This window comes from Oncorhynchus clarkii, chromosome 12 (assembly GCF_045791955.1).
Source record: "Oncorhynchus clarkii lewisi isolate Uvic-CL-2024 chromosome 12, UVic_Ocla_1.0, whole genome shotgun sequence".
NCBI lineage: Eukaryota > Metazoa > Chordata > Actinopteri > Salmoniformes > Salmonidae > Oncorhynchus > Oncorhynchus clarkii.
Genome location: NC_092158.1, coordinates 84,117,230 through 84,130,097, shown reverse-complemented (window position 1 = coordinate 84,130,097; position 12,868 = coordinate 84,117,230). Strand labels below are relative to the sequence as shown.

General features: G+C 42.0%; 1 protein-coding gene across 2 annotated transcripts; it reads right to left on the bottom strand.

Annotated features, from left to right (window-relative positions):
- Positions 1 to 1,658: 1,658 nt before the first annotated feature.
- LOC139421535 (dnaJ homolog subfamily B member 1-like) lies at positions 1,659 to 11,667 on the bottom strand. Of its 2 annotated transcripts, XR_011635642.1 has the most exons (4): positions 11,107 to 11,667; positions 9,909 to 10,501; positions 6,084 to 6,938; positions 1,659 to 4,542 (listed from the first exon to the last, which is right to left on the bottom strand). XR_011635642.1 is itself a non-coding variant. In XM_071172520.1 (3 exons), the coding sequence occupies exons 1-3, from the start codon at positions 11,315 to 11,317 to the stop codon at positions 6,708 to 6,710; spliced, it is 1,035 nt and encodes a 344-aa protein (XP_071028621.1). In that variant the 5' UTR covers positions 11,318 to 11,667; the 3' UTR covers positions 1,659 to 6,707. The 2 variants fall into 2 exon arrangements, 1 of the variants encoding a protein (XP_071028621.1); XM_071172520.1 differs by having other exon boundaries at positions 1,659 to 6,938.
- Between the last annotated feature and the right edge of the window lie 1,201 nt (positions 11,668 to 12,868).

The window sequence follows — 12,868 nt, the reverse complement described above, 5'->3', positions numbered from 1 at the left end:
TGGCGCTACAAAGTATTAACTTAAGGGGGCTGAATAATTTTGCACGCCCAATTTTTCAGTTTTTGATTTGTTAAAAAAGTTTGAAATATCCAATAAATGTCGTTCCACTTCATGATTGTGTCCCACTTGTTGTTGATTCTTCACAAAAAAATTAAGTTTTATATCTTTATGTTTGAAGCCTGAAATGTGGCAAAAGGTCGCAAAGTTCAAGGGGGCCGAATACTTTCTCAAGGCACTGTATAAACAGTATGGAGATGAGGTAGGTAAATTGGGTGGGCTATTTACCGATGGACTATGTACAGCTGCAGCGATCAGTTAGCTGCTCAGATAGCAGATGTTTGAAGTTGGTGAGGGAGATAAGTCTCCAACTTCAGCGATTTTAGCAATTCGTTCCAGTCACAGGCAGCAGAGAACTGGAACGAAAGGCGGCCAAATTAGGTGTTTGCTTTAGGGATGGGTATTGCCATCGTGACCAGTGAACTGAGATAAGGCAGAGCTTTACCTAGCATGGACTTGTAGATGACCTGGAGCCAGTGGGTCTGGCGACAAATATGTAGCGAGGGCCAGCCGACTAGAGCATACAGGTCGCAGTGGTGGGTGGTATAAGGTGCTTTAGTAACAAAACGGATGGCACTGTGATAAAACTGCATCCAGTTTGCTGAGTAGAGTATTGGAAGCTATTTTGTAGATGACATCGCCGAAGTCGTGGATTGTCAGTTTTACTAGGGTAAGTTTGGCGGCGTGAGTGAGGCTTTGTTGAAAAAAAGCCGACTCTAGATTTGATTTTAGATTGGAGATGTTTGATATGAATTTACAGTCTAGCCAGACACGTATAGATGTCCACATTTTTTATTTTACCTTTATTTAACTAGGCAAGTCAGTTAAGAACAAATTCTTATTTTCAATGACGGCCTAGGAACAGTGGGTAAACTGCCGGTTCAGGGGCAGAACGACAGATTTGTACCTTGTCAGCTCGGGGGTTTGAACTTGCAACCTTCCAGTTACTAGTCCAATGCTCTAACCACTAGGCTACCCTGCCGCCCCATATTCTAGGTTGGAACCATCCAGGGTGGTGATGCTAGTCTGGCGTGCGGGTGCAGGCAGCGAACGGTTGAAAAGCATGCATTTGGTTTTACTAGCGTTTAAGAGCAGTTGGAGGCCACGGAAGGAGTGTTGTATGGCATTGAAGCTCGTTTCAAGCTTAGATAGCACAGTGTCCAAGGAAAGGCCAGAAGTATACAGAATGGTGTCGTCTGCGTAGAGGTGGATCAGGGACTCGCCCGCAGCAAGAGCAACATCATTGATATATACAGAGAAAAGAGTCGGCCCGAGAATTGAACCCTGTGGCACCCCAATAGAGACTGCCAGAGGACCGGACAACATGCCCTGCGATTTGACAGGCTACGCTGCCGCCCCGATGCGCCGACTACCACAAGTGTGGACTTACAAACCCTTAAACCAACAGTGCAAATAAACTAAAGTAAAAAAATAAATAAAAAGTAACACAATAACGAGGCTATATACAGGGGGTGACCAATACAATTTGATACCGAGTCAGTGTGCAGGAAAGCAAAAAGTAGCTGGTTCGCGCTCCATGTGGAGCAGAACTAAATCCACTCAGTTACTTTGATGGGGCTAAATAAGACAGAACTACATCATTTTGTACAATTTTATTTGATATTTACAAGTTTGCCAGTCTTTGCAACAACTAAAATACCACAAAATGCCAAGGGGACCTCATTTGTTCAAAGGATAGGACAAATAAAATAAAATGTTCAGTTTCATACAATTTAAAAGCAGATTGCTAACACCTATTTCTCAAATACAATTCTGGGTGCCTAATAATAATAATAATAATAATAATAATAATAATACAGAATGTCTGCAAATTTTATAAAAACTATTTAAACTTTTCCATCAAAGGAAAACATTTGCAAATAAAGCAAATATTTTTTAGCAAAAAAGTTAAACCGAGATTACACATCTCTACATTCATGTTAAACCACATTTATCTGTTCAAATTAATAGTGGAACTCTACTTGGAGTGGAATGATAGATGGGTAAGTGTTGACTGATCATTACAACCTCAATGACAATCAATCAAATTCATTACATTTCGCAACGGAAACCATTTAGCGTTTGAGAACCAAACAGCATGAAACGATGCAGGACCTACCTGAATTTGTCCAATAAAAACAATGTTACAAAACATTTTCCATTTGGCGTAGAACTTTTGTGCAACAGAATCAGCGTAATGAATGCACCCCAGGTTAAAATATGTATTTCAAGTACTTGAAAATGTAACATTATTCAAATAATTCAGACATATTTTAACAATACAACTGACTCACTACTTGGCTATTTTAGTTTGTCAACTGTCATTTTTGGAATGATTTATTTACCAGATGCTTAGGCTTGCTTTATCTCAAACAATTGTTTCAAAAATCAGTTCACTACATACTTTAGGCTGCGTTCACACAGGCAGCCCACTTCTGATCTTTTTCTCACTAATTTGGTGTTTTGACCGATCACATCCGATCTTTTCGCAGCAGATCTTTTTCAGAGCTGATCTGATTGGTCAAAATACAATTTAGTGGGAAAAAAATCTCAGAATTGGGGCCCGACTAAACGCAGCCATATTAGACAAGTCATTGTTTGCTCTGCAGTGTGTAAGAAGTACAGGATATGACAAAATAAAAAGGATGAAGATTATCCTAACAGGAATGGTTTGCATAGAGGTTCCGAAGTAGCAGTAGATATTAGTTTCACAGCTTTAACAGAGTTAAAGAGAGAATTTAAACAGCTAAAATGCACTGCTGTTTTGAATAGCTTCTAGAGTGTCACTGCAGAGTAAACACACCTACAAGTTTCACTGGAGAATGGGCATACAAGTCCATTATACTTACAACAATAGTGATCCTCAAGCTAAATGTAAGGGGTCCTACAGAGGTCAAAACACATCACACCATCTTCTTATAGTATTTCACAATAAGATGGTGCATGTTTGTCTATATACACACACACACACACACACAAGGTCAATCTCGCATGCGTGACGTAACATTTTGCACAAAATAGATAACGCGCCCTTGAATAACTAAAATCTATTCAACTGGAGAAGCTACACTGCATGGCCAAAAGTATATGGACACCTGCTTGATAAACATCTTATTCCAAAATCATGGGCATTAATATAGACTTGGTCCCTCCCTTTGCTGCTATAACAGCCTCCACTCTTCTGGGAAGGCTTTCCACCAGATGTTGGAACATTGGAAGCAAGTTCCCGCAGCATTCACAAGAGCATTAGTGAGGTCGGCCACCGGTGTTGGGCGATTAGACCTCGGTCGGCGTGCCAATTCATACCAAAGGTGTTCAATAGAGTTGAGGACAGGGCTCTATGCAGGCCAGTCAAGTTATTCCACACTGATCTCAACAAACCATTTCTGTATGGACCTTGCTTTGTGCACAGGGGCATTGTCATGCTGGAACAGAAAAGGGCCTTCCCCAAACTGTTGCCACAGAATTGGAAGCACAGAATCACCTAGAATGTCATTGTCTGCTGTAGCGTCAAGATTTCCCTTCAATGGAACTAAGGGGCCTAGCCCGAACCATGAAAAACAGCCCTAGACCATTATTCCTCCTCCACCAAAGTTTACAGTTGGCACTATGCAGTCGGGCAGGTAGCGTTCTCTTGGCCTTCGCCAAACCCAGATTGTCCATCGGACTGCCAGATGGTGAAGCATGTTTCCACTGCTCCAGAGTCCAATGGCGGTGAGCTTTACACCACTCCAGCTGATGCTTGGCATTGCCCATGGTGATCTTGTGTGCGTGCGGCTGCTCGGCCATGGAAACCCATTTCATGAAGCTCTCGATGAACAGTTATTGGACTGACTTTGCTTCCAGAGGCCGTTTGAAACTCAGTAGTGAGTATTGCAACCTGCTTCAGTGGCCCTGTTGTGAGCTTGTGTGGCCTACCACTTCGGGGTTGAGCGGTTGTTGCTCCTAGATGTTTCCACTTTACAATAAAAGCACTTACAGTTGACTGGGGCAGCTCTAGCAGGGCAGAAATTTGACAAACTGACTTGTTGGAAAGTTGGCATCCTATGACGATGCCACATTGAATGTCACTGAGCTCTTCAGTATGGGCCATTCTACTGCCAATGTTTGTCTATTGAGACTGCATAGCTGTGTGCTTGAGTTTATACACCTGTCAGCAATAAGTGTGCCTGAAATAGCCAAATCCACTCATTTGAAGGGTTGTCCACTCACTTTTGGCCATGTAGTGTATCAAGTATGTGGAATCTGTAGGGAGTTGCCTAGAGTTAATTCCTAAAAACATTTATTCATACCTCATTCTCTGGGTTAGTTTGAACATGATTTGCAAGTTGTGCTCAAGAATCCCCAGTTTTGCCCCTCCCATTTAAGCTGAAAGAATTTTCTGAATTCTATTTGTTCTAGTTCCCCAACATAACTCAGTTTCAGAATCTCTTGCATACCTCACTGCAAAATAATAGCAGTAACACCAAAGATATATTCAGACCCCTGGACATTTTCCAAATGTTGTTATGTTGGTCTTATTCTAAAATGGATTAAATAAAAAATCCTCAGCAATTTACACACAATACCCCATAATGACAATGCAAAATCAGTTTTTATTTTTTAATGGTACCAAATGTAATACCTAGAAAACAGAAATACCTTATTTACATAAGTATTCAGACCCTTTTATGAGACTCGAAATTGAGCTCAGGTGCATCTTGTTTCCATTTATCAACCTTGAGATGTGTCTACAACTTGGAGTCCACCTGTGGTAAATTAAATTGATTAGATTTGGAAAGGCACATAACTGTCTATAAAAAAGGTTACACAGTTGGCAGTGCACGTCACAGCAAAAACCAAGCCATGAGGTTGAAGAAATTGTCCATAGAGCTCCGAGACAGGATTGCGTCAATTCCCCAGATCTGTGGAAGGGTACCAAAAAGGGTCCCCAAGAACACAGTGCCCTCCATCATTCTTAAATGAAAAGTGTGGAACCACCGAGACTGTTCCAAGAGCTGGCCGCCCAGCCAAACTGAGCAATCGGAGGAAAAGGGCCTTGGTCAGGGAGGTGACCAAGAACCCGATGGTCACCCTGACAGAGCTCTAGAGTTACTAAGTGGAGATGGGAGAACCTTCCAGAAAGACAACCATCCCTGCAGCACTCCACCAAATCAGGCCTTTATGGTAGAGTGGCCAGACAGAAGCCACTCCTCAATAAAAGGCACATGACAGCCCGCTTGGAGTTTGCCAAAAGGCACCTAAAGACTCTGACCATGAAAAACAAGATTCTCTGGTCTGATGAAACCAAAATTGAACTCTTTGGCCTGAATGCCAAGCGTCACATCTGGAGGAAACCTGGCACCATCCCTTTGGTGAAGCATGGTGGTGACAGCATCAACATGCTGTGGGGATGTTTTTCAGCGGCAGGGACTGGGAGACTAGTCAGGCTCGAGGCACAGATGAACAGAGCAAAGTAGAGATCCTTGATGAAAACCTGCTCCAGAGCACTCAGGACCTCAGACTGGGGCGAAGGGGTTGTCCTTCTTACAACAGGACAACAACCCTAAGCACAAAGCCAAGACAACGTAGGAGTGGCTTCGGAACAAGTCTCTGAATGTCCTTGAGTGGCCCAGCCAGAGCCCAGATTTGAACCCGATCAAACATCTCGAGAGAACTGAAAAATAGCTGTGCAACAACGCCATCCAACCTGATAGAGCCAGAGAGGATCTGCAGAGAAGAATGGGAGAAACTGCCCAAATACAGGTGTGCCAAGCTCGTAGCATCATACCCAACACTCAAGGCTGTAGTTGCTGCCAAATGTGCTTCAACAAAGTACTGAGAAAAGGGTCACAACACTTATGTAAATGTGATGTTTTTAAAAATTCTAAAACATGTCTAAAAACCTGCTTTTGCTTTGTCATTATGGTGTATTGTGTGTAGATTGAGACGAAAAAGAAAAAACAACTTTAATCAATTTTAGAATTAGGCTGTAACGTAACTAAATGTGGAAAAAGTTGAGGGGTCTGAATATTTTCAGATGGCACTGTATGCATTGTATTTATAAGTATATCTACATTCAGGTGTGTGTCACTGCTCCTGAGAGATATAGTTGATAAGTTGCCTGCAACAAATATTCTGGAAGCACTATCAAATCAACTGGATACCACACAAATTCCACGTCAGTGCTCTGTTTGCCACAGGCATCTTCAACTCTACGTATCCCTCGGACCTTATAACAACCAGCACCAGTCATCTCTACAGGGCCAAACCAACTCCTGCCCTATGCGCAAACATTATTATCCAATGTCTAGCACTGGGTCCCCCCAGAAATGTATTTATTTTCCCTTCCAATGGGAAATGGAATACTGTCAATAGGACATGTAGGTAATAAAATCTAAATGTTTTAATAATATTAAACAGGAAAAAATTATGAACCAAACAGAACAGCTAACATCAGAACAGAGACCAACATCTTACTCTGTCAATATCTCATGGTGGTTAAATATATAACTGAATTATAATTTGGATCAAAGGTTGGATCAAAATAAACAAGTATAATTCCCAAACAACTATTATGTTCTTTGGCCTAGGGTAAGGACAACTGTAATGGAGAAAGACGACTGTCTGTCTTCGTGTTTGTTAGGTGTCTTCAAAAGCCACTTAGTTATTCAAGGAGGAAGAATCTGAGTCAGTGCATCGCGGGCACTCTGCCCCAAATTCTCAGGGAATTTCACTACAAACTCAAGCACCATGTCCCCCCTCTTCTCTGGGTACTTGGACAGGGGTAGTCCCTCTCCCACGATACGCTTCTTCATCCCAGGTTTGACCACGTCTCTGGAGGTCACAGTCACAGTCCTGCCGTCCAGAGTGGGAGCGCTGACCGTGCATCCACACAGTGCCTGATGGGAGAGAGAAATACAGATTGTCACAATTAGGTGTGTTATATTTTTTGTTAAAGAGTACAAGGCCTGGGAGTTGGGCTGGGTGATATATCGAATTAATTTGACATTATGTTTTAGCGCGATGTTCCAAATGCCTGTATCGTAATATTTTTGTTTTTATGAGCGTTTATGTCCGCTTGTTCTCATTACTTTGTTTTTTCGGTCTCGTCTCCTTCGTGCGTGCATCTCTCTCTCTCTCTCTCTCTCTCTCAAAACAACAAAGACGAAAGATCACTTCTTCCTCTGACAACAGTTTCAACTCGATATTTGAGGTTTGGTCCAACAGAATGGATGAGATGGACCCTGAAACACATTGAGACATTTTATTGTAAGAGAACTTAACCTTTCTAACGATACCCTTTTTTTTTTGTGTCTCAACTCCCAAAATTTAGCACAGAGCAGACCCTTCTAAAACCATTCAAAAGTTTGGGATACTTAGAAATGTCCTTTTTTAAAGAAAACCATATTTTTTTAGCCATTAAAATAACATCAAATTGATCAGAAATACAGTGTAGACATTGTTTATGTTGTAAATGACTATTGTAGCTGGAAACGGCTGATTTTTTTAAATGGAATATCCACATAGGCGCACAGAGGCCCATTATCAGCCACCATCACTCCTGTGTTCCAATGGCACATTATGTTAGCTAATCCAAGTTCATCATTTTAAAAGGCTAATTTATCATTAGAAAACCCTTTTGCTGTGTGTAAGCCTCACAACTGGCAGCTTCATTAAATAGTACCCACAAAACACCAGTCTCAACGTCAACAGTGAAGAGGCGACACTGGGATAATGGCCTTCTAGGCAGAGTTTCTCTGTCCAGTGTGTGTTCTTTTGCATCTTAATATTTTGATTTTTATTGGCCAGTCTGAAAATGGCCTTTTCTTTGCAACTCTGCCTAGAAGGTCAGCATCCCAGAGTCGCCTCTTCACTGTTGATGTTGAAACTGGTGTTTTGTGGGTACTATTTAATGAAGCTGCCAATTGAAGACTTGTGAGGCGTCTGTTTCTCAAACTAGACACTAATTTACTTGCCCTCTTGCTCAGTTGTGCAACGGGGTCTCCCACTCCTATTCTGGTTAGGGCCAGTTTGCGGTGTTCTGTGAAGGGAGTAGTACACACAGCGTTGTACAAGATCTTCAATTTCTTGGCAATTTCTCACATGGAATAGCCTTCATTTCTTAGAACAAGAATAGACTAAAGAGTTTCAGAAGAAAGTTTCTGGCCATTTTGAGCCTGTAATAGAACCCACAAATGCTGATGCTCTAGATATTCAACTAGGCTAAAGGACAGTTTTATTGCTTCTTTAATCAGAACAACAGTTTTCAGCTGTGCTAACATAATTGCAAAAGGGTTTACTACTGATAAATTAGCCTTTTAAAATTATAAAACTTGGATTAGCTAACAACATGCCATTGGAACACAGGAGTGATGGTTGCTGATAATGGGCCTCTGTACACCTATGTAGATATTCATTTTTTAATTTTAAATCAGCCGTTTCCAGCTACAATAGTCATTTACAACATTAACAATGTCTACACTATATTTCTCATCAATTTGATGTTATTTTAATGCACCAAACTGTTTGCTTTTCTTTCAAAAACAAAGAAATTTCTAAGTGACCCCAAACTTTTGAACGTTAGTGTATATTGTAAAAACAACTAGCTGGAGCCGTCGGCTATGAACGCCCTTACCCGCTAGTACGTAATGCTGATAATTGGTTCTGACTTGCTACAGGCTGTTCTGCAAGAACAGTACGAATGCTTCTTAGTCTAGGACTTTTATCTTCACCACCACACACTATAGTACTCACACACAGAAATCTTCAGTTTACAGAGGATGGACTTGTGGTTTTCTTGGATGCATTGTACCCACAATTTTACTCAAATAAGCACACAACTTGGTCGGCAGCCAAACTTGCGTCTTCATCTGCCGACAACGATAGCCACTCTGACCTGGAGTGGGTTGGGTCAGAGTCCAAATGTGCACTCTAATTGGTGTAAACCAAGAGGCTGTGAGACAGCTGAGAAGGGGAGAAATCACCCTAATAGGACTGTGGAGAGTCAGACATGGCCTGTTTTCACACACACACACACACACACACACACACACACACACACACACACACACACACACACACACACCCCTTGTTTTCATAAATGTGATTATATAAGCTTGAAGCCCATTCAAAAACACAGTACGGGACTTGCAACAGGAGGTAGTAAATACTAGTACTTCCATAACGTATTGGCAACTTGTTCTCATTCTGAGAAATAAAGCATCTTCTTATCCATGTAGGTAGGCCACAAAGTGGACATGCTAGCATTTTGTTCAAACAGTAGGCGACTGACAGGAGGGTGTGTTCATAACAGTTCAACTGTTTCGAACTTGTTAGCAAGTAAATAGATCCAAGATGGCTTTAAATATAAAGATTAGCTAACTACTCATTATTAGTAGATGTGCAATATGTATGGTTCTGGTTTAAAAAAAATAACAAAAAGGGCATTTTCATACAGACAGACTTAAAAGCCAGATCAGTGATTATTGCAAAAAAGCAAGTTAAACTGCTATAATATAATTATTAGTGAGTTGTGGAAGGCTTACATTTAGCCTAGGTATAATTTTACAAGCCATGAATTCATTAGATTATTCCTGACTGTTTAAAATGTTTGAAATGCAGTGTACTGACATTTAAATGGTGCAACAAAGCTTATTTAGAGAGAAAAAAAAAATGTAAATATACATTGTGAATCGCCCATAAGTTACAAAACAAATTGACATGAATTTTAGGTCATTTCGCCCAACCCTGCCTGAGAGCAGCAGAGAAATATCATTACCATGATTACAGAGAACACAAGTGAAAGAGTTTAGTGGGTTACGTCTATGACTGACACAATGTTTAAGAAATCACAAAGACCAAGCACTCACATCTCTGAGGGACACTCTAGCAGGGTAGATGATATCGGAGCCATCCCGGCGGAACACAGGATGGGGTTTGTCTTTGACCACAAACACCACGTCAGCAGGAATGTTAGTGGGTGTCTCATCTCCCTCCCTGGGGAAGGTGATCTTGGTCCCTTCCTTCCAGCCTCGCTTGATGTCCACTGTCAGGATCTTGTCCTCGCTGCGCATGCTGCAGCCGTCCGGATTCAGCCGCTTCCTGGAGATCTTCATCTTCTTGGTGCAGCCGGAGAACACCTCCTCCAGGCTCACCTTCAGCTCGTGCACCACCGGAGAATCTTTCTTCTTCTCGCGGCCCCCGTGGGGACCCCCTGGTCGGGATTTGAAGGACCTCTGGTGTTGGTGGAACCCTCCCATTCCACCCGGCATCCCTCCCATACCAAATGCAGCAAAGGGGTCATCAGTGTCCATGTCATCGTCCCCGTTGCGTGCGAAGAACTGGTCGAATGGGCTGCGGCCACCAAAAAACTCTGTGAACATGGCGTGAGGATCTCCATGGAAGGTGTAGTTGTTGGGACCATTGGGACCACCACCCCCGCCGGCTGTGTGCCCCTTCAGGCCTGTAAGAGTGAACACAACATCAAAATTGCTATTTTAGAACACAAGAACAAACATCAAAATGTTTATTTTAAATCCCTTTGAATCACTTATTCATAACCCACTTTCAACACTTCCAGACATACCACCTCTCTAAATAAATAATGCTAAAGCATGTTACATTTCCACCTGTCTCTTCAGGGGTCACTGACAGAGCAGTGTTTCTGAAAAGGTGTTCTGCAATGTGTCACAAACCATGAGCGGACGTGACAGAATGAAGGAATTAACGTTGTGATGTGAACAAACTAGCCCCACCGACAGTTTGAACTCAGAATAAGCAGGACAGTTCCAGCAAGTTCTCGAGATAATTGTAGTGCCTCTGACTGTTTCCGGTGCTCAGTTGCTTCCAATATAATAACTACAATAGTTTCTAGGGCTACACTCAAAGAAAAACACAAACAGTAACATTTAAATAATAAGGTTAGCTAGAAGTTGTCAAAAACAACGGCCACGGCTGATACAGCTACCAACGTTACATAGTTGGCAAACCTGACAACGTCGATTGCGCAAGACAGTTGAGATTACAATAGTGCACCACACTGTGTGGAACCAAAAGTTGATGCGTTACCTTCTTCTCCATATCGGTCATATATATCCTTTTTCTTTGCGTCGCTGAGGACATCATAGGCCTCGGCGATCTCTTTGAATTTATCCTCAGCTCCAGTGGACTTGTTTTTATCAGGGTGATATCGCAGGGCCTGCTTTCGATACGCCTTCTTTATCTCGTCCTCAGAGGCGCCTTTCTGTATACCCAACACTTTATAATAGTCTTTACCCATTACGAGTGTCTGCCAAGTAACGCTTGATATTCAAAAAAACATCGTCAATTCACCAGTTAATCTTATATCAAAGGCCGTCAACCAAGCACACTGAAATGTAGTGTTTGAAGCTGGCTAGCCAGTTGACAGCTGCAAGCTAGCTACAAATCCGACCCTCCACGATTTTTGACCTATTAAACTATGGAGTTACATAAATATATTCCACTCACTGCTGAATAAATCAATTTATGAGCCGAGATATCGTGGCTACTCAAAATACGCTTTTCACAATGTCGCTAGCTAGCCACCATGTAAGAAACTTCCAGAAGTACTGGTGCTGATACTTGCTGTGACTATCGCATTTTCACATTGACTGACATCTCCGCCCCTTTCCACGTCATGCTTTCAAAATGGTCTGTGCTTTCAAGATCTCTGGGACGTCCCTACCCCATTGAAGTTGAACTGTATGAATGGTTAAAGTTCGGGTTAGGGTAGCCTCGTCGAGAACCAGGCGTGACAACGGGTTATGCTTGGCGTTAGGGTTTATTAGGGTAAGGACGTCCCAAGGATTCCGAATATCACTAACCTTGTCAAAATCAAGAACTACGATTTTCGCCCCACCACTCTCTGGCAGCAGTTGCTTCACATATAAGAAGGGATAAACTGCATGTTCAGGGTGGACAACTAGCGGCCCAACCAAATTGTGCTTAGTGCTCCCAAAAGGGTCACCCCATACAGAACCAATCAGTCGATATAATCGAGAACAATCATCAGAAATCACGCGATATGAATCGAACAGTTAGGGCGCCGCCTGACCCACTGATTGCAATTGTGGAAGGGTAGGGCCGACTCTGACTGCATGTGTGGTACACAGACCCGCGAGCCACTGCAGACCCTCATGATGAGTTAATATTTGTTTGTGGCCCCCACGCCAATTAAAGTTGCCCATCACTGATGTAGATAATAATTTCATCACATTGTGGGTATCTGTGGCAAAGCTTTATAAATTATTTCATTAGCTAAAATAATATGAATGCATATTGTGACAAGACTATTGATATGTTTCATATCAAATGGCCACACGGTAGAATAATATAATAGTGTTCCTCTTGCAATGCCTAATTACATATCTTACATATCCTACATATCTTTCATGATATGGAAAGATATTGGCTTTAAAATGACTCCATGTCAGTGCTTCTGGAAAATAAAGAAGAGATAACTTGCAACGTGAAGTGATAATAACGCTGACTACCACAGAGGGGCAGCATTGCAGCTTCTTAAATCACGGAAACTGTAACATTATTCTCACGCTTCACTGGAGAGCCCCATAGCATGATAACCTGATATGCTCCAGTATCAGTTTGGATTCCAGGCTAATAATACGAGCCCACCGTACCATAACATCTGTTGCATATCACAAAAAACAAACTTGAACATGATGTTAAATTGAGATTATGAGAGAGCCATTTGTTTAAATCAATTGAATTTGCTGGCTGCAACATGATAGGACAGCTTTTCCAACTCCTGTCCAGGGTTTCTAACTTCTGTCCAGGTTTTCCAACTCCTGTC